This window comes from Dermochelys coriacea, chromosome 9 (assembly GCF_009764565.3).
Source record: "Dermochelys coriacea isolate rDerCor1 chromosome 9, rDerCor1.pri.v4, whole genome shotgun sequence".
Taxonomy (NCBI): domain Eukaryota; kingdom Metazoa; phylum Chordata; order Testudines; family Dermochelyidae; genus Dermochelys; species Dermochelys coriacea.
Window position 1 is genome coordinate 91,167,698 of NC_050076.1, and position 25,669 is coordinate 91,193,366.

Below are 25,669 nucleotides of genomic sequence, written 5' to 3' on the forward strand. Positions count from 1 at the left end.
TCCGGGCGGCGCGTGCGGGGCCCGGCGCGGGGGTCGCGGCCGCACGTGCGGGGTGCGGAGTTTGCGCGCGGGGCCTGCCCCGGCCTCCCCGGCTCGGGCCGGCCTCTCCTCCGCCCGGCTCGGGCTGCACGTGGGGCCTGGCCCTCCCTCTCCCCGCAGGCCGGGAGCCGGGCTCGCGCCGGCAGGCTGGCCGAGCCGATGGCCGGCGGCTGGATGCTGCTGGGCGGGGACTTCCTGACCCCGCAGCCGCCGCCGCTGCCCCCGGTGCCGCCCCCGGAGCAGCCGCCGCCGCCCCCGGAGCCCGAGGCGGTGCCCGAGCCTGTGCTGGAGCAGTGGCGCCAGTACCAGGAGAGCGACTGGCACTGGGGGCTGCGCCGCCAATTCATCCTCCGCCACCTGGCCAGTTACCCGGGCGCCGCCATCGACCAGCTGCTGTCGCTCTCCGTGCTCTGGACCAACCACGTCTTCATGGGCTGCAGGTGAGGGGCCGGGCCCAGCGGGGGGGATCCGGCTTCCCCCGGAGATAGGGGGTGGCCTTGGGGCTGCCTGGATGGGGCACCGGGGCCGGTTTTTCCCTTCCCGGTAACTTTGTCGCGTTGACAGAAGGGCGGGGACGTGACAGGAGGAAGCGCCGAGTCAGTGGGTTCCTTCCTTCGCTCCTCTCCAACCCCTGCTCCTTGTGCTCTGTGCTCAGCTCCCGCCTACCTCCCCGACCCGCTTCCCCGTTGTGTTCCTCCCCATCTTCCTAAAAAGAAAAGGAGTACCCGTGGCACCTTAGAGACTAACAAATTTATTAGAGCATGATTATTATTATGCTCTAATAAATTTGTTAGTCTCTAAGGTGCCACGGGTACTCCTTTTCTTTTTGCGAATACAGACTAACACGGCTGCTACTCTGGTCCCCATCTTCCTGTTCCCCTCAGTGCCTTCCATGCTGCCCCCCCCCCAGGTTGCTTGGAAACCCCTTCCATAACCTCTCCCTGAAGGCTCCTATTCGCCTCACTCCGACTGCTCCTTGAACCCCATCTTCAGACAATGGAGTTAGACATACTCCTCTAGACATCAATGGAAAAGAGGGGGGATGGCTATATTATTATTTGATAGCTCTCTTCCAAAGTAAGTGCCCCTGGAAGTTCTTCTGTGTCCATTGGAAAGAGTTTCTTGCAACATCAGCAATTCTGAGTAGAGCAAACCAAGCTAAGGCATCAAATATGGTAAGAAGATGACAATGGACACATTTAGGACACGCTTTAAGGATGCCACCGACATGACTTTTCCACGCTTTAAGGACACCACGTGGAAAGAGAAAAAGAGGGCGATCTAGAGAAAGGTTACACAGAAAAATAAAGGAAGAAGTGAAATCCATCAGCATGACACCCCAAAGTCTGAACAGATCAGCACAAGACTGAAATTAATGATGGAAACTGGTGGATACTCTATATACCTGAGGGAGCGGGAGAGTATAGAAAAAAGAAAGGATGAGGCACCCAGATAGAAAGAGCTCTCATCAGCTAAAGGTCTTTCTTACTGTGAGCACTGCATGGGTCCCGATCTCCACCTGGACAGAACTGATAGCACAGGGGTGGCCAAACTGTGGATCACGAGCCACTTGCGGCTCTTTTACTGTTAAAGTGCAGCTCACAGAGCCCCCCAGACTGTTAGTCCACCTATCAGACTGGGGCAGTGGAGCACAGGACCTTTGCCTTGCAGCAGGGTGGTGTGGTAGAGGCTTCTGCCCAACGGGGAGAGGGGTCTTGGGGCTTGAGCAGGAGCGGGGCTGAAGCCCCAAGCTCTGTCAGGTGCCTCCCGTGGGGCTGAAGCCCCGATCCCCATCAGGTGTGCCTCAGCTCTTGAACTTCTGAAGATTGCTGTATAAGGGTCAGAGAGCCAATACGTTTGGCCACCCTGTCATAGCAGGATGAGGTCTGAAATGGTGGACTTGATAGATAGTGAGGATATAACATACACCTGAGGGCTGAGGCAACAACATGGGTTATAGTTAGTTATGCAGTTACTCTCTTTGGGCAGACTTGATAGTTCCTTGGTGGGTTATGTAATTAGTGTAAACACATTCATTTTCTGTTAAGTGATGCTGCAGAACTGCATTTTTAGGAGTAAAAAGAAAAGGAGTACTTGTGGCACCTTAGAGACTAACAAATTTATTAGAGCATAAGCTTTCGTGAGCTACAGCTCACTTCATCGGATGCATTTGGTGGAAAATGCATCCGATGAAGTGAGCTGAAGCTCATGAAAGCTTATGCTCAAATACATTTGTTAGTCTCTAAGGTGCCACAAGTACTCCTTTTCTTTTTGTGAATACAGACTAACGCGGCTGCTACTTTGAAACCTGCCATTTTTAGGAGTGACTTTGAATGAGTGTGGAGCCCTCAGGAATAGATTTTGGAAGGGGCCAAGTCATAAGGGGCAGCACAGAAGAAGGCATGGAGAGATTGGTGAAAGTCATCAAGCTGAGCATCATATGCAGAGCAGAAAGTATGTGGGGAAATGCAAAAGAAAATCTTGGCAGAAAAGTAGGTGGGGCCTGCATAATAAAGGGCATTGAAAGCAAGGAAGATAATTTAAATAGACCATAATAGGGCGGGAATACCAGTTGATTCTGAAGTCTGATTATTCCTCTCTTGACCATTACTCTACAGATGCTTTATTCATAGATTCATAGATACTAAGGTCAGAAGGGACCACTCTGATCATCTAGTCCGACCTCCTGCACAGCGCAGGCCACAGAATGTCACCCACCACTCCTATGAAAAACCTCACCCATGTCTGAGCTATTGAAGTCCTCAAATCATGTAAGCTCAGCACCAATGTGGACACAAGAACAAATGGGTATAAACTGGCCACCAGGAAGTTTAGACTTGAAATCAGACGAAGGTTTTTAACCATCTCTTCAGTTATTCATAGATTCATAGATACTAAGGTCAGAAGGGACCATTCTGATCATCTAGTCTGACCTCCTGCACAACGCAGGCCACAGAATCTCACCCACCCACTCCTACGAAAAACCTCACCTATGTCTGAGCTATTGAAGTCCTTAAATCATGGTTTAAAGACTTCAAGGAGCAGAGAAGCCTCCCTCAAGTCAACCATGCCCCATGCTACAGAGGAAGGCGAAAAACCTCCAGGGCCTCTCCAATCTGCCCTGGAGGAAAATTCCTTCCCGACCCCAAATATGGCGATCAGCTAAACCCTGAGCATATGGGCAAGATTCACCAACCAGATACTACAGAAAATTCTTTCCTGGGTAACTCAGATCCCATCCATCTAATATCCCATCTCAGGGGATTTGGCCTGTTTACCCTGAATATTTAAAGATCAATTACTTACCAAAATTCCATTATCCCATCATACCATCTCCTCCATAAACTTATCAAGTAGAATCTTAAAACCAGATAGATCTTTTGCCCCCACTGCTTCCCTTGGAAGGCTATTCCAAAACTTCACTCCTCTGATGGTTAAAAAACCTTCGTCTGATTTCAAGTCTAAACTTCCTGGTGGCCAGTTTATACCCATTTGTTCTTGTGTCCACATTGATGCTGAGCTGAAATAATTCCTCTCCCTCTCCTGTATTTATCCCTCTGATATATTTATAGAGAGCAATCATATCTCCCCTCAACCTTCTTTTAGTTAGGCTAAACAAGCCAAGCTCCTTAAGTCTCCTTTCATAAGACAAGTTTTCCATTCCTCGGATCATCCTAGTAGCCCTTCTCTGTACCTGCTCCAGCTTGAATTCATCCTTTTTAAACATGGGAGACCAGAACTGCACACAGTATTCTAGGTGAGGTCTCACCAGTGCCTTGTATAACGGTACTAAAACCTCCTTATCCCTACTGGAAATGCCTCTCCTGATGTATCCCAAAACCGCATTAGCTTTTTTCACAGCCGTATCACATTGGCAGCTCATAGTCATCCTCCTTTTGTGCATCCCACTTTCCGGGCCCTAGCCTAATGCTGCATATTTGAGATGTAAACGCTAAGAGCGAACTGAACGTTTCCTTGATGTTTTTTATTGAATACTAAACAGAATCAGTTTTTAACATGTCACCTCACAAAATGTAGGAACTCAGTGCAGGACAGCATTTCTCAGCCTTTTTGACACCAAGTACCGCTTGCTGCCTTCCTAATCTGTATCAGGTCAATCTCAGGGACTGGCGCTGGTCCATGGAGAGATGGTTGAGAAACATTAGTATAGGGAGAACCTGAAACTGACCTGAAAACAAAAGTGAAACTGGTCAATTTCCCTTGTTCAAGATGAGAAAAATGCAAAAAGTAAGCTGTATAAAAAGTAAGTTACATTTTTAAACTTTGTGGTCTTCTTAGGGGTTTTTTTAGAAAAGATAGTTGTATGAATAATTTTGTCTTTATGTATTTAGCGTTACTTAAAGCATAAAGCACCTTAAAACTGAATTTTCTGGCTGTTAAAACACACTTCAATAATGGAAGAGGTATGTAGTTACTATCCCTAGACATGGCAATCATTAACTTGTGGAAACCACAATATAGTAACTAGGATACTATTTTAGATTTCCACATCCCTGCTAGTCAGAATGAAAGGGCTGCTTTTCCTGTGCACTTTGACCGAAATTTCAAAAGTTAATGATTTTGGAGGGTCAGGAGAGGATAAAGAAGTTAAAGAAAAATAAGTACTTGCTGATGACTTAAAAATATAGTGACTAACTTCAGTGAGGCAGGTAATACTTAAGCAAAGCTCTGAAACATTAAAAGGTAATTTAGACTTAAAATTTAAGATTTGTTAGTCTTCTTATGAAGCCTGTCTTTAGTAGACGCTTCTCATCATTTGTCTGAATTTCTATTAACTGTCTTAGTTTGGATTTAAACATCCCCCTGCAGTGTTCACAATCCAAACGTTTCTTTGTTGTGCTAGTGTGAGAGTGCCAGTAAATGAAATTGGTTACGGTTTTTATTGTTTAATCCATATGCAAATAACATGAATGGCATATTGTGTTTTAATATTTAACACTTAGACTGTAAGCTCTTTGGGCAGAGACTTTTTGTTGTATGTTTGTACAGCCCCTAACATAAATGGGGTCCTGATCCTTGACCGTGGACCCTACCACAGCACAAATAATCATATCCTCATGTGATGTTGACAGCAGATATAAGGAAGCACTTAATAGTCTTTTAAAAAACCTATGGTATTTAATCTGATGATGTCCCATTAACCCATTTTCAACCATGGTTGCATGTTCACCATCTCTTTAAAAACTGCTAGGCCTAAAAACCAAGGCCCACAGTTGCTTATGGAGCTAGGGTACCAATTACCTTTATTAATGGGATGTATGGAGACTGACTCCTGCACTTGTATGGAACCCTGCTGTGTGCAGGTGCAGGGTGCTGCCTGCCTGCATCTTGATGCAGGGCACTATCTGTCATGTGACTGGTGCCAAGGAAGACCCATTTACTGAGGAATTGCTTGTGGATTACAGAATGGGCAACCCTTATTATTTCTTCGGCATTTTTCCTGCCATCTTACAAAGTGGAGTAGGCATATTTAAATCAGTTACATAAGACTAAAATGTCCCCTGTCTGCACTGTAGATTTCTTTATTCATCTCTTCTACCCTAGCCCGACACAAGAATTAGGAAGGCTGTCAAATCTTGAATACTGATGTTACTGACCTCTCTAAATGTGTAAGCGGTGATGCACAGAACCCACCAAAAAATAGGGTTACTTTCCCTGAAGAATTTACAAACTCGCAGTTGATGCACAAGGGAATAGTTCAGATATGAGATGGTGCAGATGCTGTCAATCAAGAAATTTGTGCAGGAAGACTTCCCCAAAGATACCGTGAGGTGTAAAATTAACATGCCCTCCAGTGGTGGACAGGACAGAGGAGGAGCATGACATGTGACTCTTATGAAATATAGCTGAATTTATGTGTTCTGAAAAAAACTTCTAAACTGAAATGGTTTTTGCTTTCCAGGCAAAGTGGAGGGGGCAGTTTGCTGTTTAATTATATTAACTAATAATTTGTTCAAGCCCTGGTTGTTAATGTTTCCCAGACACCTGCTAATGGGAGGACTGACCCATTAGCCAGAAGTAGTTCTTGTACCCTTGTGGTTGGGTGCCATCTTTCATATCATCCTCTAGCTGAAAGGGGATAAAGTTCAAGATCCAACCCTCCCTTTGGTTGATGGTAAAGAGAAAGGGCTTCCATTTTTCCACCTCGTGGCTATTGGTGTGGGGGATGGCATCCACTACTCTGTCTCCCTCTGCTGCCGTTTTTGGGTCCCTCTCTTCCATGAATACCTCTAGCGCCTGCCATTGCTGCTGAGGCTGCTTCTAGTTTTCTCAAGCAGGAGCATGAAATCGACCTGTTTCTTGACAGTTTTAATTGCTGCTCACAGGGTTCTGAATAGTAGCTGCTTGGAAGAGTGATGAGCTGCAGTGTCTCTGCAGACTCAGGAAGAAGTTACTGCCTCAGTTTACATTCAGAGAGCTTGCTAATAATATTTGTTACCTTATATTTAAATGCAAGCTTAAATTCTGGTTAGGTCTCCATCATTGCAAGGAAAGCTTCTCACATACCATCGGTGAGTAGACTTTCCATACACATGTAGAACCAGTATTGAAAAGTTAATCAAAGGCCATTTGCTTAAATAAATAAATAAATCAATAAATAAATCTCTAGCTTTTGTGCTCAGAACCTAATGATGACCTTAGTTTTTGTCTCCCTTGGTAGACATAAGATGCTGACCTGATCCTCTGCTTAATTTAAATACCAGCCCTGTGGTAGAACACTGTATCCTTTCTGTACTGTGATGGAAAATCTACAGCACATGGCTTTATGCAGTGTTTTCAGGCCATTTTTTGTTAGAGATTTTTCAGTTCAGCTTTTGCCATCTAATACACTGAAAAGATTTAGTAAATTACAGGAGCTGGAATTCTGTAACGCTGATGAATTCTGCTAGATTAGAACTGCAAATGATCTTGGCAGTTCTAATGCCACATTCTTTTGCAGCAGGAACCAGCCTTCAAGTAATGCAGGACTCCTTAGGAAATAACACTATCGTACCATCCCTTTTGTGGCGGTGGAATTTAAAATGTTGCAGTGACATCAATACTAATTTAAAAATAAAACTGTTGTTTAAAGTAGTAATTGTTAGTAAAAAGCAGATGAGTTCCTACAGTAAAAACTGAAGCGTTCCTTGGCTGCTGTCTGACATCAGTGATGGCAAATGTCTGGTGACATGTCACAGTTTGTCACTAAGCTTTTTGTCTAGGCTAGTGGCAATGAGTCACTGTTTCAATACTGTTCTGACTCCACTAAATTAAAACCCAATAAGTTTTCCTGTGTTTCTTTTCTACTGCCACTTACATTTTCCTTGTTGCTGTATTAAGTGATACATTTCAATAGCAAATACTTTAAAGGGAGCTTCAGTTTACTCATTCAAAACTCCATTTAATGACTTGCGATGAATGATTGGCAGAATATTTGATGCTAAGATACATGAGTTTGTTCAGAATCTGTATGAAAAGTAGTGACTTGTTGCCTTATTATAGATTTCTTCTCTAGGGCCCCAAGTCTGCAAGGAGAGCCATACAGACAGTCTCCCGACTCCTTTGGGTTCCACACAGCCACATAAATCTGCCTGCATGGAATTGATGACAGGTTCAGCATAAACTTTCACCACCATTTATTAGAGCCTGATCCAACGCCAGTAAAGCCATTGGAAAGACACCCGTTGACTTTAATGGGTATTGGATCAGGCTGGATTTGACTCGAGTTTTGCTTGTAATGTCACAGGCAGCTTTCTAGTCCTAATTTAACTTGATTAGGAAGTATCCACAGGCTACGCTATCTTGTACAAATATATTTCCCACAGGCATATTTTTCCTTGTGTGAGGTGGTAAGGTCTTGCTGTCTGCATGGTTGCAAATACTGAAATCTTGGTTGTAAAGACACCAGGGGTTTGGTATTGGAAGTGGAAGTGGTCTGGTAAAAACCTGGCAGCATGGAGCTTTAGTGTAGCAGGTTCTAATGCTATCTGTCCTTGAATTCCACACAGGTATGGCTCGCAAGTTATGGAGAAAGTCCTCAAGATGGCTGAAGGTATCGATATTGGGGAGATGCCATCATTCGAGCTGGTACCTCGTGCTAAGCCACCAAAAAGACCCTGCTCTCCACCTTACTCTCCCTATGCCAGTGAGTATATTTGCCTGCATATCAAAGGGGACGTCATTCTCCATTGCTGCTTCAGTTATGATTTTTGGATCACAGGAACTGCAACTGCAGAACTGACCAACGTCTGCCTCTGACTGTAGCCGATAGTGGATGCTTCAGGGGGGAAATGGCAGCAGGCCAAATAAGCAGCGGACAACTTAGTGCACTGAGTTACATCACAAGCAGGCTGGATTTCTCCTTCACCCCAGCTGGTGGCTGGCTTATGGTAGAAGTAATCAGAGTTGTGGCATTTGGGGAACTTGCAAAAGTTTAAAAGCCTACGGTCATCTGATTTAGATGTCAGGGATTTTTTTCACTGATCTCAAATGAACTGGGTTATGATAAATATGCTGCAACAGAGGTGTCTTGATGTACAAGGCAGCCTGACCCATATTAGCGTGACAGGTTAGCATTGGATCAGATTGTTCTTTCCAAGTGCCTGAGATGGCCTTTTGCTTCACTGGTGAAGTCACGTGCCTGGCATTTGGGGCATGGGAGTTAAATTTTACTGTCACTTGAACAGAATACTACTACTGGTGTGGAGAAAGGGTGTCCTTATACTTACTGTATTTATGCATCAGATATTTAATTTTTCAGATTGTCTTCCCAGTATTTATTTATGTAAAATTTGTGTCTTGTTTCTAATCCAGACACATTCAAATTAGAAACGAGGCACAACTTTTAAAGTGAAGGTGAAGTAGTGGATTCTCCCTCTAGAAGTCTTCAGATCAAGACTTTTTGGAGGATATGCTTCATTATCAATTATAGAGCACTTTTCACCAGATCTTTACAAAGGAGGTCAATACCATTGTCCCCATTTTGCAGACAGGGAAACTGAAGCACAGAGAGGTGAAGTGACTTGCCGCAGTCAGATAGAGCTGGGGATGGCACCCAGGTCTTCTGTGTCCGAGTCCAGTGCTCTATCCACTAGGAAACACTGCCTCCCCCAATTTAGTCTCGCAAGGGTGACTGGGCAACAAAATGGAAGATGAAATTCATTGTCGATAAATGCAAAGTAATGCACATTGGAAAACATAATCCCAATTATACATATAATATGATGGGGTCTAAATTAGCTGTTACCACTCAAGAAAGAGATCTTGGAGTCATTGTAGATAGTTCTCTGAAAACATCCACTCAGTGTGTAGCAGCAGTCAAAAAAGCTAACAGAATGTTGGGAATCATTAAGAAAGGGATAGATAATAAGATATAAAATATCGTAGTGCCTCTATATAAATCCATGGTACGCCCACATATTGAATACTATGTGCAGATGTGGTCACCCCATCTCAAAAAAAAATACTGGAATTGGAAAAGGTTCAGGAAAGGGCAACAAAAATGATGAGGGGCATGGAACGGCTTCCGTGTGAGGAGAGATTAATAAGACTGGGACTTTTCAACTTGGAAAAGAGACGACTGGGGGGGGATATGATGGAGGTCTATGAAATCATGACGGGTGTGGAGAAAGGAAATAAAGAAGAGTTATTTACTCCTTCTCATAACACAAGAACTAGGAGTCACCAAATGAAATTAATAGGCAGCAGGTTTAAAACAAACAGAAGGAAGTATTTCTTCACACAAAGCACAGTAAGTCTGTGGAACTCTGCCAGAGGATGTTGTGAAGGCAAAGACTAAACATGATTCAAAAAAGATAAATTAATGGAGGATGGGTCCATCAATGGCTATTAGCCAGGATTGGCAGGGAGGGTGTCCCTAGCCTCTGTTTGCCAGCAGCTGGGAATGGGTGACAGAATTAATCACTTGATGATTAGATTACCTGTTCTGTTCATTCCCTCTGAAGCACCTGGCATTGGCCACTGTCGGAAGAGAGGATACTGGACTAGATGGACCTTTGGTCTGGCCCAGTATCACCATTCTTATGTAAGCTACTGTGCTCACTATAGGAGTAACTGGAATTGTTTAACCAGTGTTATATAGGAGATCAGACTAAATGATCTGATGGTCTTAAAATCTATGAACCTGAGTAGTATCAAAATCACTTTTTCACAAAGCAGTAGATGAAGTGAAAATAATTCTGCAATATCTTGCCTAGGAATGAAAATTCCACTTACCTATTGCATACATCTTCATACAGAAAATCTTCGTATCTGTGATGTGGGGAGTGGGAATTCTGTACTCAAAACTTACTAGTTACTGCTGGTGATCATACTGTACATATTCCCTCCATGTTGTAGAACTTATTTTTTTAATGCTGTAAATTTCACTCATTCCGTAGATCCAGAGCCTCCCAAAAAAGTCCTCCCCAGGTTCCGCGTGAGACCTCGTTTTGAGCCTGTACACTTTGTAGCCAGTAGTGAAAAAGATGAAAGAAAAGAAGAGCCTTCAGACAACCAAACACAGGAATCAAACAAGGATGCAAACACAAACAGCACTGCCCAAACAGTCGAAAACTATGTGGATTTTGTTTTTAACAGTTTCAATACCCAAGAAGCAGATCCCCAGTTCTCCAACTCGGTGGGTTTTGGTTATGCAAGTAGCCAGACAGCAGCCACCTGTGTGGTTTTGAACAGCATGGACACTACCCAGATTGGTGCTCCACAACTTTCCACTTCCTCTTCAGTTCTCCAATCTTCATCAGATACTTTCCCCCAGTCAGTTATAACAGCAAAGCAGTATTTTATTGACAGACTCTCAGCAGCAATCTGGAAGAATCTTGCTAACCCAGATGCTAACACTGGGACTGATAAAATTAACTATACGTATTTGTTGACTCGGTCAATTCAGGCATGTAAGACAAATCCTGAATATATTTATGCTCCTCTAAAAGAAATTGCCCCTGCCGACCTCCCAAAAAATAAGAAGCTTCCGACAGATGGTTTTGCTTGTGAAGTGAGATGCCAAAATGTCTACTTAACCACTGGTTATGCTGGCAGCAAAAATGGATCCAGGGATCGAGCCACAGAATTAGCAGTCAAGCTATTGCAAAAGTCTGTGGAAGTTAAAGTTGCTCAGCGGAAGTTCAAACATACCTATCGAGAGGACTTAATAGTATGTGAGTCTGGCACATGCCCGCCGGAATTGCCTCCTGCTCTCAAACAGCTTGATGACTTTCTAGCTGCCAACAAAGATTTTTCATCTGGGCAGTCTGGTTCTGATCCCTTGCAAGGTTCTAGTAGTTCAACCAAACACTGGACTAATTTTGTCCTCACAGAAAATGCTAGCGATGCTATAGGGATACTTAACAACTCGGCTTCATTTAACAAAATGTCAGTTGAATACAAATATGACTTAATGTCAAACCGCTCGTGGCGCTGTAGGGTGTATTTACAGGACCACTGCTTAGCCGAGGGATATGGCAGTAAGAAAACTAGCAAACATGCAGCTGCAGATGAGGCTTTGAAAATTCTTCAGAAGATGCAGTCCAATGTGACACCCATCAAAACAACCCAGGTTCAGAAAGTGGGCTGTTCATCCCGGAGTTCTGGCAAAAAGAAAGACCTGAAGGATCTTGTTATCTATGAGAACTCTGAGAATCCTGTGTGCACGCTGAACGACACTGCTCAGTTCAACAAGATGACAGTGGAGTATGTCTTCGAAAGGATGACGGGCATGCGGTGGAAGTGCAAGGTGATGCTAGAAAATGAGTTCATCGCTGAAGCAGTTGGGGTTAAGAAATCTGTGAAGCATGAGGCGGCAGAGGAAGCTGTGAAAATCCTCAAAAAGACACAGCCGACTGTCGTCAATAACCTGAAGAAGGGCACCGTCGAAGATGTCATCTCAAGAAATGAGATTCGGGGCCGCTCAGCAGAAGAGGCTTTCAAACAGAAGATTAAAGAAGACAACATAGGGAATCAGATTTTAAGAAAAATGGGCTGGACAGGTGGTGGGTTAGGGAAAGATGGCGAAGGGATACGAGAGCCTATTGCAGTGAAGGAGCAATTTAAAAGGGAAGGACTCGGGCTTGATGTGGAAAGGGTGAACAAAATTGCTAAAAGAGATATTGAGCAGATCATTCGAAATTATGCACGCTCAGATAGTCATGTTGACTTGACTTTTTCTACAGAACTCACCAATGATGAGCGGAAGCAGATACATCAAATTGCCCAAAAATACGGTCTTAAAAGTAAATCCCATGGGCAGGGCCATGATAGATTTTTGGTGGTAAGCAGAAAGAGACGCAAGGAAGACTTATTAGACCAACTGAAGCAAGAAGGCCATGTTGGGCATTATGAACTTATTATGCCTCAAGCTAATTGAGCTTCATGGTGTCCAATTTCATTGGTGAATGCATAAGGAGATGGAGTTTCCTAGATCCCTAATTAAAGAAACAGATGCTGCATTTTCTTGTTGTGGGATATATTATTATGTTTTACTTTGCTCATTTAATTTCTAAAACTTTATTAGAAAAAGAACTTACAAAGTTCTGTCCAATTGTATTAGCACAGCCCAGCAGCCAATAGTGCAGTTACTGTATGTGTCTTTGATATTGTTCCTTCCCATTTTAATAGTTTTGTAATAGCAAAAACACGTCCAACCACAAAAAAATTGACACCGTTTAAAATGATAGTTCCCTTTTCTTTTTGCCCCAGGAAAGAAATTTTGCCTTTTAAAAACAGGGGAAATGCAGTTCAGAGGAAAAAATATGTAAAGTTGGTATTAACTACAATAAAAATACAGTTTTATTTCCAGAAAAAACAGGATTTGCCACATTTTGTATGTATCTTAAATTTTGTGTGAAACCTCAATTCTAGAAGAGTTAGCAAAGTAAAATGTCTCTACCTTGTGTGTGTGTGTTTATGTGGGGAAAAGTCTTTAACCAGCTTAACGATACAACTTTCTTTATAACTAGTGTTCCAGTTTATTCATAAATTTTTTTGCCATAATTTGAGAATTAATGAATGCACCCTAATCAACTTTGTACTAAACTGAGTTAATACTGGAAGTATTTTTACCTAGAAGTACTGCTTGACATGTGCAAATGCCATGGTGGCATGTAAAAACCTATTTTTGCTTGGACTCTGAGCTCTTAACCCTGAGCAAAATCAAATTGTGCTTCATTATTTCTATCCACTACGTTAATATATCTGTCTGTCAAGGACAGATTCACACGTAAAAGTCTTGTGCTGCTCCAATATGTGGTTTGAGTGTGGAGTGTCTCCAGGACTGGCCCATCTGGGCTAGAAGAGCCCTCTGCCTGAAGAACAAATAGTTGGCTGCTGCAAGTCACCATTTTGGGGATGTGTCCTTCCACCATTGCTGAACTTTTGGGAACCTTCCAAAAACCAGTCCCTGAGCCATGCTTTTTAAAACCGATTAAAACAACCTCTGGGTGAAGCAACTATAAATTCTCCTGTAGGTGCTGCTTGTTCAGATGGGACCTCCTGTGTCTTTTCCAGCTTGAATATCAGATTCACTCAGCCAGCTATGATAGATATTCCTCAGTAGCCACTCTCCTGTTTGTCCCTGTGCTTCACTTTATCATTCCTGCCTCCCATATCTGCCTCTCCATCTGTTTACATTGCCCTCTAGGTCAGTCCATCCTCCTGTGTTGCCTTTAATACCCTTGGCTTTGAGGAGAGGGGGAGTGGCCCCAACTGGCACTGCAGAAGATCCTGGTGGCTCAAATCTCACAGATGTGAAAATAGAGGCTCATCTTGAAGAACTCATTACAGGTGAGTAGCATTCACTTAGGAATGAACAAATGCCCCCCTGTGCTATCCTCGTTTTCATTAGCACGCCTCAGCCCATCTTCCTAGGGCTTGTTTTGCTACCTGGGTCCGCTAACTTAGCAGTGGTTCTGCAAGCATGTTCTCTCTTCAGATTCATGCCACTTTCCCCTCTCCCTCTGAATTCTACTCTCAAGAACTCAGGGTTTTGGAAAATGGTACTAAGGAGGTTGGGGTCTGCATGGCATTTTATAATATCTCAACTATTGGTGCCTCGGTTCCCTAACAGTCCCTGCTTTTCCAGCAGGTTCCCAAGGGACAGTAACTCTGGGGAGTGTGGCAGAGGCAATACTTGCAGAACCACAGTTCCTAGTGAGCAGCCCTTTTCCTGGAAGGTTGTGGTAGGGGTAGAGGAAGCTGGCTAAATATAATGGTGTTTTCACAAAGTATGCATTTGGTGTAATGTGCTGGAAATATTTTACCCCATACTCTTAAGTATGATCGTCGTAAGAGCAGGGCAGTTGCTGGGATTTCAGTTGAAACTTCACGCTAGAGAGCTGCTCATCAGTCATATAGTCCTGTTGAAATAACCAGTCACATCCTTGAGCTCAGGAATTGAGAGCCCCCAACTTTTGCATAGCTATATAGTTTGTAAGCTTTTTTGGAGGGCAGGGACTATGCCTCTTATATATGCCCAGAATTTACAATGTTGTGGAAACTATGCTACATTTTTCCTTTTCTGTTCACCTAGTAATTTATGGGGATGCTAACTCCTGTTTTAAGCTCTGATGATGCCCTAGGCTTGTCTGGTTTAAAGCTCTAGATCATTTTTCATTTATTTTCAATGACTTGTGGGGGCTTCTGGACTTAAAATACTGAGGTGCTTCAGTGCCACCAGCTGTAGTGTCTTAAGAGATATTCTACCTCTTCAACAGGCGCTAGCTAGGTGGACTGAGAATTCTCCCATCAACTTTGTGCTATCTACAACTGGGGGGTTTATGTCAGTTTAACTGCATGGCTGAGTTGTGTGGATTTTTCACAACCTTGAATAATGTAGTTTATAAAGCGAGGCCTGACTGTTTCTTTGTAAGTAGTTAAGTTTCCATGATACTCTTCCAAGAATCAAAAATGCATTTGCCAAGAGGCTTGGATTTTGATCTATTGCTGTTACAAAATGGACATGCTTTGCCTGATGCCACAATAAATGTAGATATTTAGTATATTTGGGGAAAGTTGTAATCATCCTGATCTTTCTCAACTGTTAGTACACACAGTTAAACTAAATGGCCTGTATTTCACTAACATATGTGGTGATGCTGGTCTATTTAAATAGATTAAGTGGCTGTATAGTTTAAACCACTGCAACTCCTGCTGTAGGTAGAGCCCTGCAAATCCAGATATCCACAGACCAATTTAGGGGGTCACGGATGGATGTGGATCCAAATTTTATAGCTAAAGCGCTGCAAATCTACAGCCAGCCGGTTTATATCCATGGATCAGCTGTTGATACAAATTTTGTAATACCCAGGACTCTAGTTATGGGTGTGTACTTGAGTTTATTTTAGGACTATCCAACTGAAAGCCGGAAACTGCATTATATCTATCCAGAGTGATCATGCACTAGTTAAGGGGCTTATCTGTACTGAAAATGACATCAGTTTAACTCTTCCTTGAAGTGTAAGTGATGATGCCACTCTGACCTACTCTTCTAGCTTGTGTAATCAAGTATGCAAAACTGGAACAGGTTTGCAAGATGAGGTCACTGTATCCTTTTTGTGACCAGATAGGCCTGGAGAACTCTTTGACCAACTTCTCTGGGTTAAAAAAAACTTTCAAATTAGAGATATTGCATGACCCTCCCCCATGCCAACAACAGCACAAATACAAATGGTTACTTTTCAAGTACTATTTGAATTATGGTGCATGAACCACAGATGTATACTTAGCTTAATTAAATGATTAGGCCTTTGAACAGTGAAACAGCATCTACCTCCAGGGATCCAAACCAATAAATGTTAGCTTCCACTACCCTGGTAAAATAGATCTCTTGCCTCTTTATACAATAAGGCTATAAGGTTACACGTTTATTTACAAGTTTTGAAAAATGTACAGTTTCTTACATGGGTTACTTACGCAAAGTTATACTTCAACAGACCAATGAGCACATGAGTTATGGGGACAGTGAACACAGTTATAGGTCTCATCCCACACTGCTGTTTAAAAAAAAAAAGTACTGCCTCCAAAATATACAAACTTCGTCTTGCAAAAGATTGTACATCCAAACTCATTTTACCTTTTCAACCATGGAAAGATATTTTCACTGAATTGGGTGGAAACTAATAAGCACATAGCTGTTGCTCACCTCACCAGTAATTTACTAAGAGCAGGAACTGCACAGCCTCACGTACCCATCTTACAATTCTTAATTCACTTTCCACAACAGTTGCATTCTAGCGATGTTCTAACTGTTGCAGTTAGATAGAGGGAATCAAGTGCTAATGAATGTGATCCCAGCTTTGAAGCTTTTTGTTTTTTCCTACCTCATTATTTTTTACTCAAAATAGTAAAGTTAGCAAGATTTTGAACTTAAGTACAACAGCTCAACATGGGTATGTCCAGTCAGTACCTCACTGAGAGGACTAAAGTAACCTATTTCATCAATATCCTCATAGGCATATCCTTTAAAACCCTATTTTTGTAAATTAAAAGGAGATACTTTGCATGTCACCTTAACAGTAATCATACCTTATCTTGCACCTGAAGTGCAGAAGTAGCCAGTATCCTCCATTTTCATTATCTGATTAGTTGGATTGCAATCAAATCAGTTATGTTTTGTATTTCTAAACAGTTGACAACCCAATAAGACCAGGGAAAAGAAAAGTTAATTCTTCCTGCAGTACTTACAAATGCAGTGGGGTCTAAAACCAGCAGTAGAAGTAAGTGACCAGCCTGGACAGATCAGCACTCTAGTAATATCAGTTAAAAATGTATATATGTATATAAACATCCCTTTTATCAAGCTACACATAAGCATCACTGTGTATAACACAATTACAATTAAAAGCTTAGTGTACACTACAGAAATGCACAATACTGCCCTAAGACTGGAGAAGGAGGACCACTGAAAAATGAATTCAGCATCAGTAATTCTTTTGCAAGTAACCCACGTACAGTACATTTGACTTCAAAATGGGTGCTTTCTGATGTCCAAGGAAGGGAAGCTTCAGCAAGGGAGAGTGGCAACAGCACAACAGCTAGTTTGCGTTCAAAGTAAATGCAATGATGCTAGGAGGAAGATGACTCGGACACTTCATATATTTTCCTCATCACCAGAGTGTTCATTTGCATCATCCAGGGTCAACAATCACGCCAACTCTGTTCTACTATTGCAGAAACCCGTTTTTCATATTCCCGCTTATTCTCTTGGTATAGTTGAGCTGCCTGACTGTTTGCTGGACTGTTGGGATTTGGCTCATCCAACAGAGACTATTAAAAAACAAAAAAAAAATCCTGTCAGTTTCATAAGTATAACACTTAAACTTCTTTCCAGTAATTAGTTCAAAAAAGTGTGTCGCATGTTCCTCCTGCTCACTGTACTCAAGCTGTGTAACCACAAAATATTGCAGTGTAGTCTGGGTTATTTGCTATTATCACAGATATAAGACCCTCATCTTTCACATGAGAAGATTGAAATATATAACCAGTGTTCTGTTACCATAACACTATTCCCATTATAGGTTCTAAAGTCTAAAAGATGTCTCTCCTGGTTTTACATTCCCCAGTTAAATCAAAACAACAAAGCACATAGTACAAGACCTGATGAACATAACTGTCATTGGGTACTTAACTCTCTCCCCACCTGCCCTCTACCAAAAGACTCTCTAATTGATTAGAATCATTAGCAGGGGTAATGAATTATTGTATGTCAAGGTCCAGACTCAGAAAAAAATACAACAATACTGGTAAGAAAATAAAAAGGATGTCCATTCAAAAGCATCTGGTGGTCCAGATTTGGCCAATGCTCTGTCTATTGCTTACCCCTGCATTAGACTGTTTAAGTCTGTTGCTTGTTCTTAAGGTAAACAAAGCAGAATGGGGTTAATTTGTGGCAGAAACTTTGCTCAGAATTAGATTTTTGTCTTTAACTGAGATGTGTCATAGCAACTTTACATGCAAGTACAGGATTACAATAAATGCTGGAAAGTCATTTTACCTGTATGGATGTTAAGATGGAGGACACATCATAGGTTGGACTCCAACGATTCTGAAGAATATCCAGACATATACTACCATCTGCGTAGACTAGAAGAGGGGTTAAAAAGAATGGTTGTATAACAATATAAGGTGTGATAAGATTGAGGATAGGGTTCAAAAAAACAAAAAACACAGAAGTGCACACCAAATTTTTGCCAGCATTACTCAGTCTTCAGAAGCCTACATAATGAAACTCAGTAACTTGTTCTAATATATGTCACAAGCCTTAAAGTTGATGAAATTTGTTAACAGAAAAATGACCCCTGATCTCTTGAAAAAAAGTCAGACTTGTTGCTAAGGAGAATTGCCTAGAAATTAAGTAATATTTTTAGACTGCTTATTAAAAAACAAAACAAAACCACCACACCACACACACCCAACTTGCTCCCTTGTGACTTCACAGTTAGGGGCCATGAAGAGGTCTCTATCATGCTACTTCAAGCAAGGATTAAGTAGCAGAAACAAGTTTACTTTGAAGGAACAATTGTTTTCATGCAGGTGACTATAGTAACTAAACAAGGAACACAGAAGCAAGAAATTGTTTAAGGTGTCTTTCCACTCACTAATTTAAGGAACCCTCCCCCAGTTAATAGTGCAATTGAGCCATACCTGATTAGCAACTGAACATGAAAGTTCTATGGTGGTTCTATTTTTATTCATGTACCCAGCAAATGTTTAATGAAAAGCCTTTGGAATTAAAGAGAGTTATGCAGGCCACAATGCCATATTTGTTAGTCAGCAGCTACAGCTGGAAGCAAGAATAGTATCCAAGATTAAGGAATGCAATCTGACATTGAATTGAAATATCCACTCCTGAAGGCAGCCACCGAAACAGAGAAAACAATCTAGCTAGCTTTGATTGTACAAGCCACAGTTCTGAATGCAGAGAGAGAGGAGACTCTATAAAAAACACTGCATCTGATATTATAAACCACCATGGTACTGAAGCATAGACAGAGCTGTTGAGAGATGCAGGTTTCACAGAAAAGGTCAAATTCAGCTTATAAAGTGACGAACGTAAACTTTAAGAGTACTGTTATGCCTGTAAATGTTAACATGTATTTACAAAGATTATTTTGCATGAGGCCACATAAGGACAAAGAGGATCCCACTGAGTTTTTTTTTTTGTTTTGTTTTGTTTTTAAAAGGGAAATTGATGTAGCAAAGTCATAAAATGGAATGCTGTGACCTCAAGCATTTTTGTTTTTAAAAAAAGGACAACGTTCACATAAGATTCCACTTATTCTGGTTAACTGAATTAACCAGACTTTGTGTAAATGAACATGATTCCCTTCCCTTCCCTCCCCTCCGCGTGGAAGGCTTCTTTGTCCTCTGACCCAGAGAAATTCTCTGAGCAAACAAACAGATGTTTAACCAGAAATACAGTAGCCAAATAAGATGGGAGCCTAAGGGATTCACATAACACTGCCCCATAAGAGTTGTGAATCAAGGGAGTTCTCCCCCTGCCCTAGAGTCTGAGTGTTACAGGATGGAGCAGGGATTGGATGTGGCTCAAGTATCAGAATGAGAGCTAGTTCACTTGTTACATAAAAACAAAGATGTTTATAAAAAGATTACACTGTCTAATCAGCAAGCATTATTTTTTTTACTCTAAGTGCTGTAATAAGCCACAAACTACAGAATGATTGCATCTTATATGGGTACTTACCATTTGGATGAAACATTTTAGAGACAAATCTAACGGTAGGTGGCTTATTTGGATATTCTTCTGTGAATTCTATTGTAAGTTTGAAAGTTCCTGGAGTTGAAAGAGAAAATTATAAATAACTTTGTTCAAGGACATCCATATGCTTCACAAGGGATGGGCAAGTATCCTCCATTTATAGATGGAGTATAGAGAGGTCCAATGCATTATCCTAACATCACATACAAAGTTGGAAATCAAATTCAAGCTGTTCAACTCCACCATTCCTCTGCTTTAAATCCTAGACCATGCCTCATATTTTGAGAGGCCTCTCCAAATAAAAGAATATTCACCATTATTCTGTTATGCAGAACTGTCCTACTCAGACTATTCAGAAATTTTAGGTGAGGAAATAAGTCCGTTCTCAGTATCCTGCCAAAGATCTCGTTCTCTTTAGAATAGCTCTTAAATATCCGGAAGCATAGAAAATGGTTGTTCTGCAAGTCCAGAAGATTGTTCTTCCCTGCAAAGCAGATTCCTAATATTCCATTCCCAACAATACATAATTGGACTTATTTTTGTTTTGAAGCTTGATGCTTGTAATAGTATTTTTAAGAGATCACATTTCTAGGAGCCTAATGCACTTGACTTCCCTTGTACATCAAGTTGCTTGGAACCTTTCTGCAACATTGTCCACTTGCAGAATCCATGGTAATCTGCCTTGAGGAGCCAATATAAAGAAGTTTTGGAGGGTCAATTATCTGCAAGCCATTTGGTGCAATCAGAGCAATTCTGTATGGCTTGAGACTACCAAAACTTGTGCCCCTTAAGAAACATGTTAAAATGAGACAAGAACAGATGGTTAAATCCTTTGAGCCCAACAACCTTAACGTAGCTTCTGCTGATACAGGCTATTTTTGTCCTTCTCCTAAAGCTATGACAATGTGGGGAAATAAGTCAGGCAACTAAGCTGCAGACAAGCAGAGTCCCACATATTGTGAGTGCTAACAAAAATTCAAGTAGGACTGAGTGAATGATGAACTCTAGAAACACCAATCACTTGGAAGTGAATACACGGAATTTTTTTTTTTTTTTTTTTTAATTAAAACAGTACTATCCTCGATCCACCAAATCGAAAAAGCCAGACGTGTAGTTTACACAAAGAGGTCAACAGCCAAAAACAACATATGAAGCTAAAAAATATCCTCTTTACAACTGAAGTCTCCTATAACTGAGATATATCCTTGTTCCATCTATCAGTGTCAGGTTAGCATATACAACCAGTTGCCATGATTAAGGGAAACACTGCAATTTTACTTTTCTTGTAGTGCTTTTCTTCTTCCCAGACTAATGACAACCTAGTTTAGACCCGGAGAGCTAAAAAAATCAGATACCTTGAATATAAGAATTCATGTCTCTACACTGAGCATATGTTAATACTAGTTATTGTTAGTATTAATTGTACGCATTTAAATGGTATTTGTTAAGTGGGAAGAGTGTTTTTAGCCAAACATTAGCTGTTCTAGAAATCTTCAAGCCTTCCCTGATGGAAAGCATCAAGGGAGAGCCAAGGAGTATTTTTATGTATCAGCTCCTTTCCCTTCTGTCAGAGGTCAGCAGGACTAGCATGGTAGGATGCCTGTAGTTTATTCAGCAACAGCTGAACAAAACAATAATTGTATTTCTAATATGCAGATGGCAAGTGCACAGAAACCTGAAAGCCTTCAAATGCAGTGATGGAGAGTCTAGTTTCCTAATATTGCACTTTCGGTACACAAGCTGGCTATAAAAAGCAGCATCATTATGATTCCAATGCCATTTATGAAGACACTGAAGCTCAGATAATGTTAATATGACATGCCTGTTACAATATAAAGATTACTATGTATTTTTAATTTATGGAATTACATATACATTTTTACAATTACTGGGAATCTAGCCTGTACTACACAAAATTAGGGAGGTGGGTAAGAGATCAACTTGGAAATGGATGTGCCATTAGGGAATCAATTCCAACATAACCCTCTCTAGCTGTATTGCTCATCCTACGAAAGAAAAGGAATCAAGTCTTATTTGTGTCCACAAGCAGAAGATAGACCTTGTTAAAGGGCAACATCAACACACAATGCTTTTTAGTGGAGTTCCATTCCTCATGCTCTTGGATTTGAGGTTTAGGAAAGCGATTCAAGCTGGATTGCCAGACTTTACCACAAGCAATGCTTCTAACAGACTGTTTGGGCAGCAAATGGATCACAAAGTGGATAAGCATCTGGCTGAAAACTGAGTACAAGCTACCACAAATGGTGTGCCTGTGACAAACATCAAAGGGTTCTCAAAATACATCTGTAAGACATGACTAGAATTATTCTAGAACAGTGGCTAGAATGTTAAGAGGAGAGAGTGGAGAAGGCAATTAGCCAAGAACAAACAATATCAAACCCCATCTTAAACAGATCCTACTGCCAGGCTGTTGAGGAAAAAAAGGCACCCCGATGTCCTGCTTAACATAGTGAGTTTAGTTACTCAAACAGCCCTGTTGTAAGTCAAAATGCATTTATTCAGTTAGTGGGCCTCAGTGCACTCATTTATCCATGGTTCTACTTGAAAAGATTTTCACAGCCTCTCACAGAAGTCTCATTGTTTGGCCTCACTAAAGACACATTATCACTCCAAAGTTTTAATGAATCAAACTGCCACTCATATTCAAAGGCTACATGAACTAAATAAATGTGGTTCTGCAGACCATAATAATAAGGGGAAGAAAAATAAAAAAATTGGTAAGTAACTCATGCAACAGTCTTATAAACATACGGTAAGGCAAATGCATGGTCTTTCAAGGGCCAACAACTTAATCTTTGAGGCAAGCAATGGATGGTGCATTGCCTAGGATGACACTACCCTGACATGACTTCCAAGTTCAGGGTTGCTAAGTCAGCCACAATAATGAGCAGTGTAGGCCACCACTAAAACATGGTTTTCTTATTAGAAGTATTACCCCACATGGCAACGGAACTAAAAACCGGATGGACCTATAAGGTTCAGTGCACCTCACGTAAGCCTTTGAAGTTGGGCATCCAGAGAAGGGCCTCAGAGATACACAAACACAGAAAGGATGCAGGCAGAACAGATCCCATAAATGGAACTCTCACCATGTTGGATGAGATCTTCTGAGATTCTTGTAGCACCAATTTAATCCATCATGTACCAAATTCTACAGTTAGTCACTAAACCCCAAATCTCTTACTCTGCCAACTAACACTGCCATCAGGAAGTGATCTGCCACCAAAAAAATCTTGGGCTTACAAATAGTGAGCGACCCAAAAGAAACGATCAACTTGGTCACAGCCACATTAGTCCCAGACACTCAGGTTTTTTAATATGGGATTTAAAAGTACCAACCCCTGCATTAGCTCAGAAAAGAAGGCTATTGAGACACTGATATACCTTTGACTAGTTCATGAATAGCTGAACAGCTGCCAGACAAACCTGAAGAGTTATTAAATTACTCAGGACAGGCAAAGAAGGGAGTCAGGTACCTCTTACATTAAGTAAACTAGTCTACAAGGGCCTGCTTTCACTCTTGAAATCTTGTCAATTAACAAATAGGCCATCCTGGCTTCTTGAAAGTCATTTAATTGGACACCACCTGCCTATAAAGCTTCCTCTAGACAGGACACAAAAGTTCAGGGGGAGCAGCTTAAGTTTAAACAGAGTGAGGTGGCCTGGTTCTGAGTGATCACTCCTGGCCAGACAGACTAATGGTATCTGTAGTACAGTTAAGAACTGCACCCATATGAACCAGTACAAGATGAACCATTTGTCTCTCCTTAGCGTGGCCAAGATTTTTGCTGAAAGGTTCCAGCACAAAGTTAAACACTTCCCTCCCTAGCAAACAGATGTCTCTGGCTCAAGCAGTTTTTTTTTTTCCTACCATTACCAGAGTCTGTAGTTTAGATTGAAAAAAAAAAAAAAAAAGAGAACCACCGTTAGCGTCTCCCACTGGAGAAAGTTCTAATCTACATGTACTCCATGACCCAGAGACCAATTATGAGAATCTATCACAAGAAGAGCCTCCTTATTGATCTCCCTTTGCTTGTCAGAAAAGGGAACAAATGTTTGCAGGTGTGGGAGTAGGCAGAGTCCTGGAAACAGGAGACCCAGACCAGAGTCTCTTTGCCAATGATTATAGCTTGTGCTGAGAACACAAACTATGCCCCTACCTCTTTCTTCCTTATGGGTAGTAAAATCCTGCTTTCACTCAAGTCAACAGCAAAACTTCCACTGACTTCAGTGGTAGTAGTATTTCACCATGGTCTCCTGTGGTACTTTAAATGTATTAAGCACAGCATTCTGGATAATAGCAAGTGAGACACAGCTGTCCTCTGGGAATAATGCATTCCCAATGAGGCATCACAAGATCAACCAAGACAAAAACATTCAGACTGGTTTGATGCCTAAAGTGTCGCCGTCTGCTGCTGGTAAAAAGAGATGCTACAATGAGCCACCAGACCATTAACAGTCCAGTATTACTGAAGAAAGCATTTTAGAGTCAGGTCTTACTAAGCCAGAATGGGTGTAAGAAACAAAACACCACTACACTAACCTTACTGAGAGGCAGAGCACAAATTAAAGGCACCATTAAGCTACCCTAGTAGTACCTGGAGATCTCACCACCTAGAAGCGTTGGTGCTGATATGCTGTGCTGTAGGAAGTAAATATATTCTGGTCTGTCCAAGATATTAAATTTAAAAGAAGAGTAGTTCCCGTAGGCTGTGGTCAGGAAAAATTAGTAAAGATGCTGTTCCTCCTCCCTCAAGTACGAGATGAGAATCCCAGTGGGCACCAGTGCTAGAGTACCTTCCAAGGAACAATCCAGCAGGCACCAATGTGAAGACAAGGTGCCAAGACTATATGCTCTGCTAAAGCTCCCAAAGTGCTAGGATATCAGCATGACACTTAAAAGCACACACAGTGAATAAGCACCAGTCCCAAGTAATGCCAGAACCCACTCAGCCCCAGGTCTAGATCTAAGCACAATACTAATACTGAAAGCCACAGCTGACATTAACATGCCAATACTTACAAAAAGCTGTTCTACCACCTTCAACATACCAGTTGGAGTACTGATATCAAAAGTCCTTAGTAACTAAACTTCTCAGTTACCCTAACACTGAGCCATAGAGATAGGAGAGGGAGACTCCAATGTTTCAATCTGTAGGATTGAATCCTTAGAGACAGAGGAGACACACCCCCAGTTATTAACCCATTCCCGTAGAGGCAGTGCACCAAGAACCTGGACCTCTGAGCAGTTCTGGTATTAGCATATCAAGGCCAAGGAGACAAAAGGGAGTATCTGGCCTTATACAGTTTCATCAATGGAGAGGAAATACCTAGCACCAAGCACTTCGGGGGGGGGGAGGAGGATACCCAGGCTCCAAACTAAGGCACAATATAAGCTGGAGGTGCATTAATTAAAACTGAGGCAGCTCCTGTGATGAGCTTCTTGACAGATCAAGGATGAAAATGAAGTGGCTGAAATTCTCTGGGGTTCTGAGGTACTGGAAGTTAAAGCATGCTCAGTAAGGTAAAGCATCAACTCAGCCTGCAAGGTGTCCTCAAGGGTCAGAAGCATTAAGAGCTAGAGTTTGCCATAGGCTTTCAGCATGAGAACCAAGAATAATTAGAGTCTTGCACTGATGGTACTTTTATAGAGTGTATCACCATTTTCAGTTCATTTGCTTTGCTTATTTAACAGCATTTCATGTCTAGTGAGTTTCCACTATGTGTGCTGGTCTTTCATACAGCATCAGTGAAGTGAAAACATTTTTAGAGAAAATAAAGCCAAAGAAATTGGCATAGGATCTTAGGAGTAGGTTCAAATAATAAACTTACCTTTAACTCTATAAAAATACTAAATTTAAAGTTGGTGTCCTTTTAAGT

General features: G+C 41.6%; 2 protein-coding genes across 2 annotated transcripts in view; one reads left to right on the top strand and one right to left on the bottom strand.

Moving 5' to 3' along the window:
- Positions 1 to 20,863, top strand: NKRF (NFKB repressing factor). The gene is made up of 4 exons (XM_038416028.2): positions 1 to 479; positions 8,049 to 8,185; positions 10,440 to 13,836; positions 16,679 to 20,863. The coding sequence occupies exons 1-3, from the start codon at positions 199 to 201 to the stop codon at positions 12,419 to 12,421; spliced, it is 2,400 nt and encodes a 799-aa protein (XP_038271956.1). The 5' UTR covers positions 1 to 198; the 3' UTR covers positions 12,422 to 13,836; positions 16,679 to 20,863.
- Positions 15,902 to 25,669, bottom strand: part of UBE2A (ubiquitin conjugating enzyme E2 A) — a 12,140-nt gene continuing 2,372 nt past the window's right edge. Inside the window, exons 4-6 of the mRNA XM_038416036.2 lie at positions 19,754 to 19,843; positions 18,044 to 18,132; positions 15,902 to 17,316 (exon numbers count right to left, since the gene is read on the bottom strand). Coding sequence (XP_038271964.1) covers positions 17,188 to 17,316; positions 18,044 to 18,132; positions 19,754 to 19,843 — 308 coding nt within the window. The 3' untranslated portion in view covers positions 15,902 to 17,187. The remainder of the gene's footprint in view (positions 17,317 to 18,043; positions 18,133 to 19,753; positions 19,844 to 25,669) is intronic.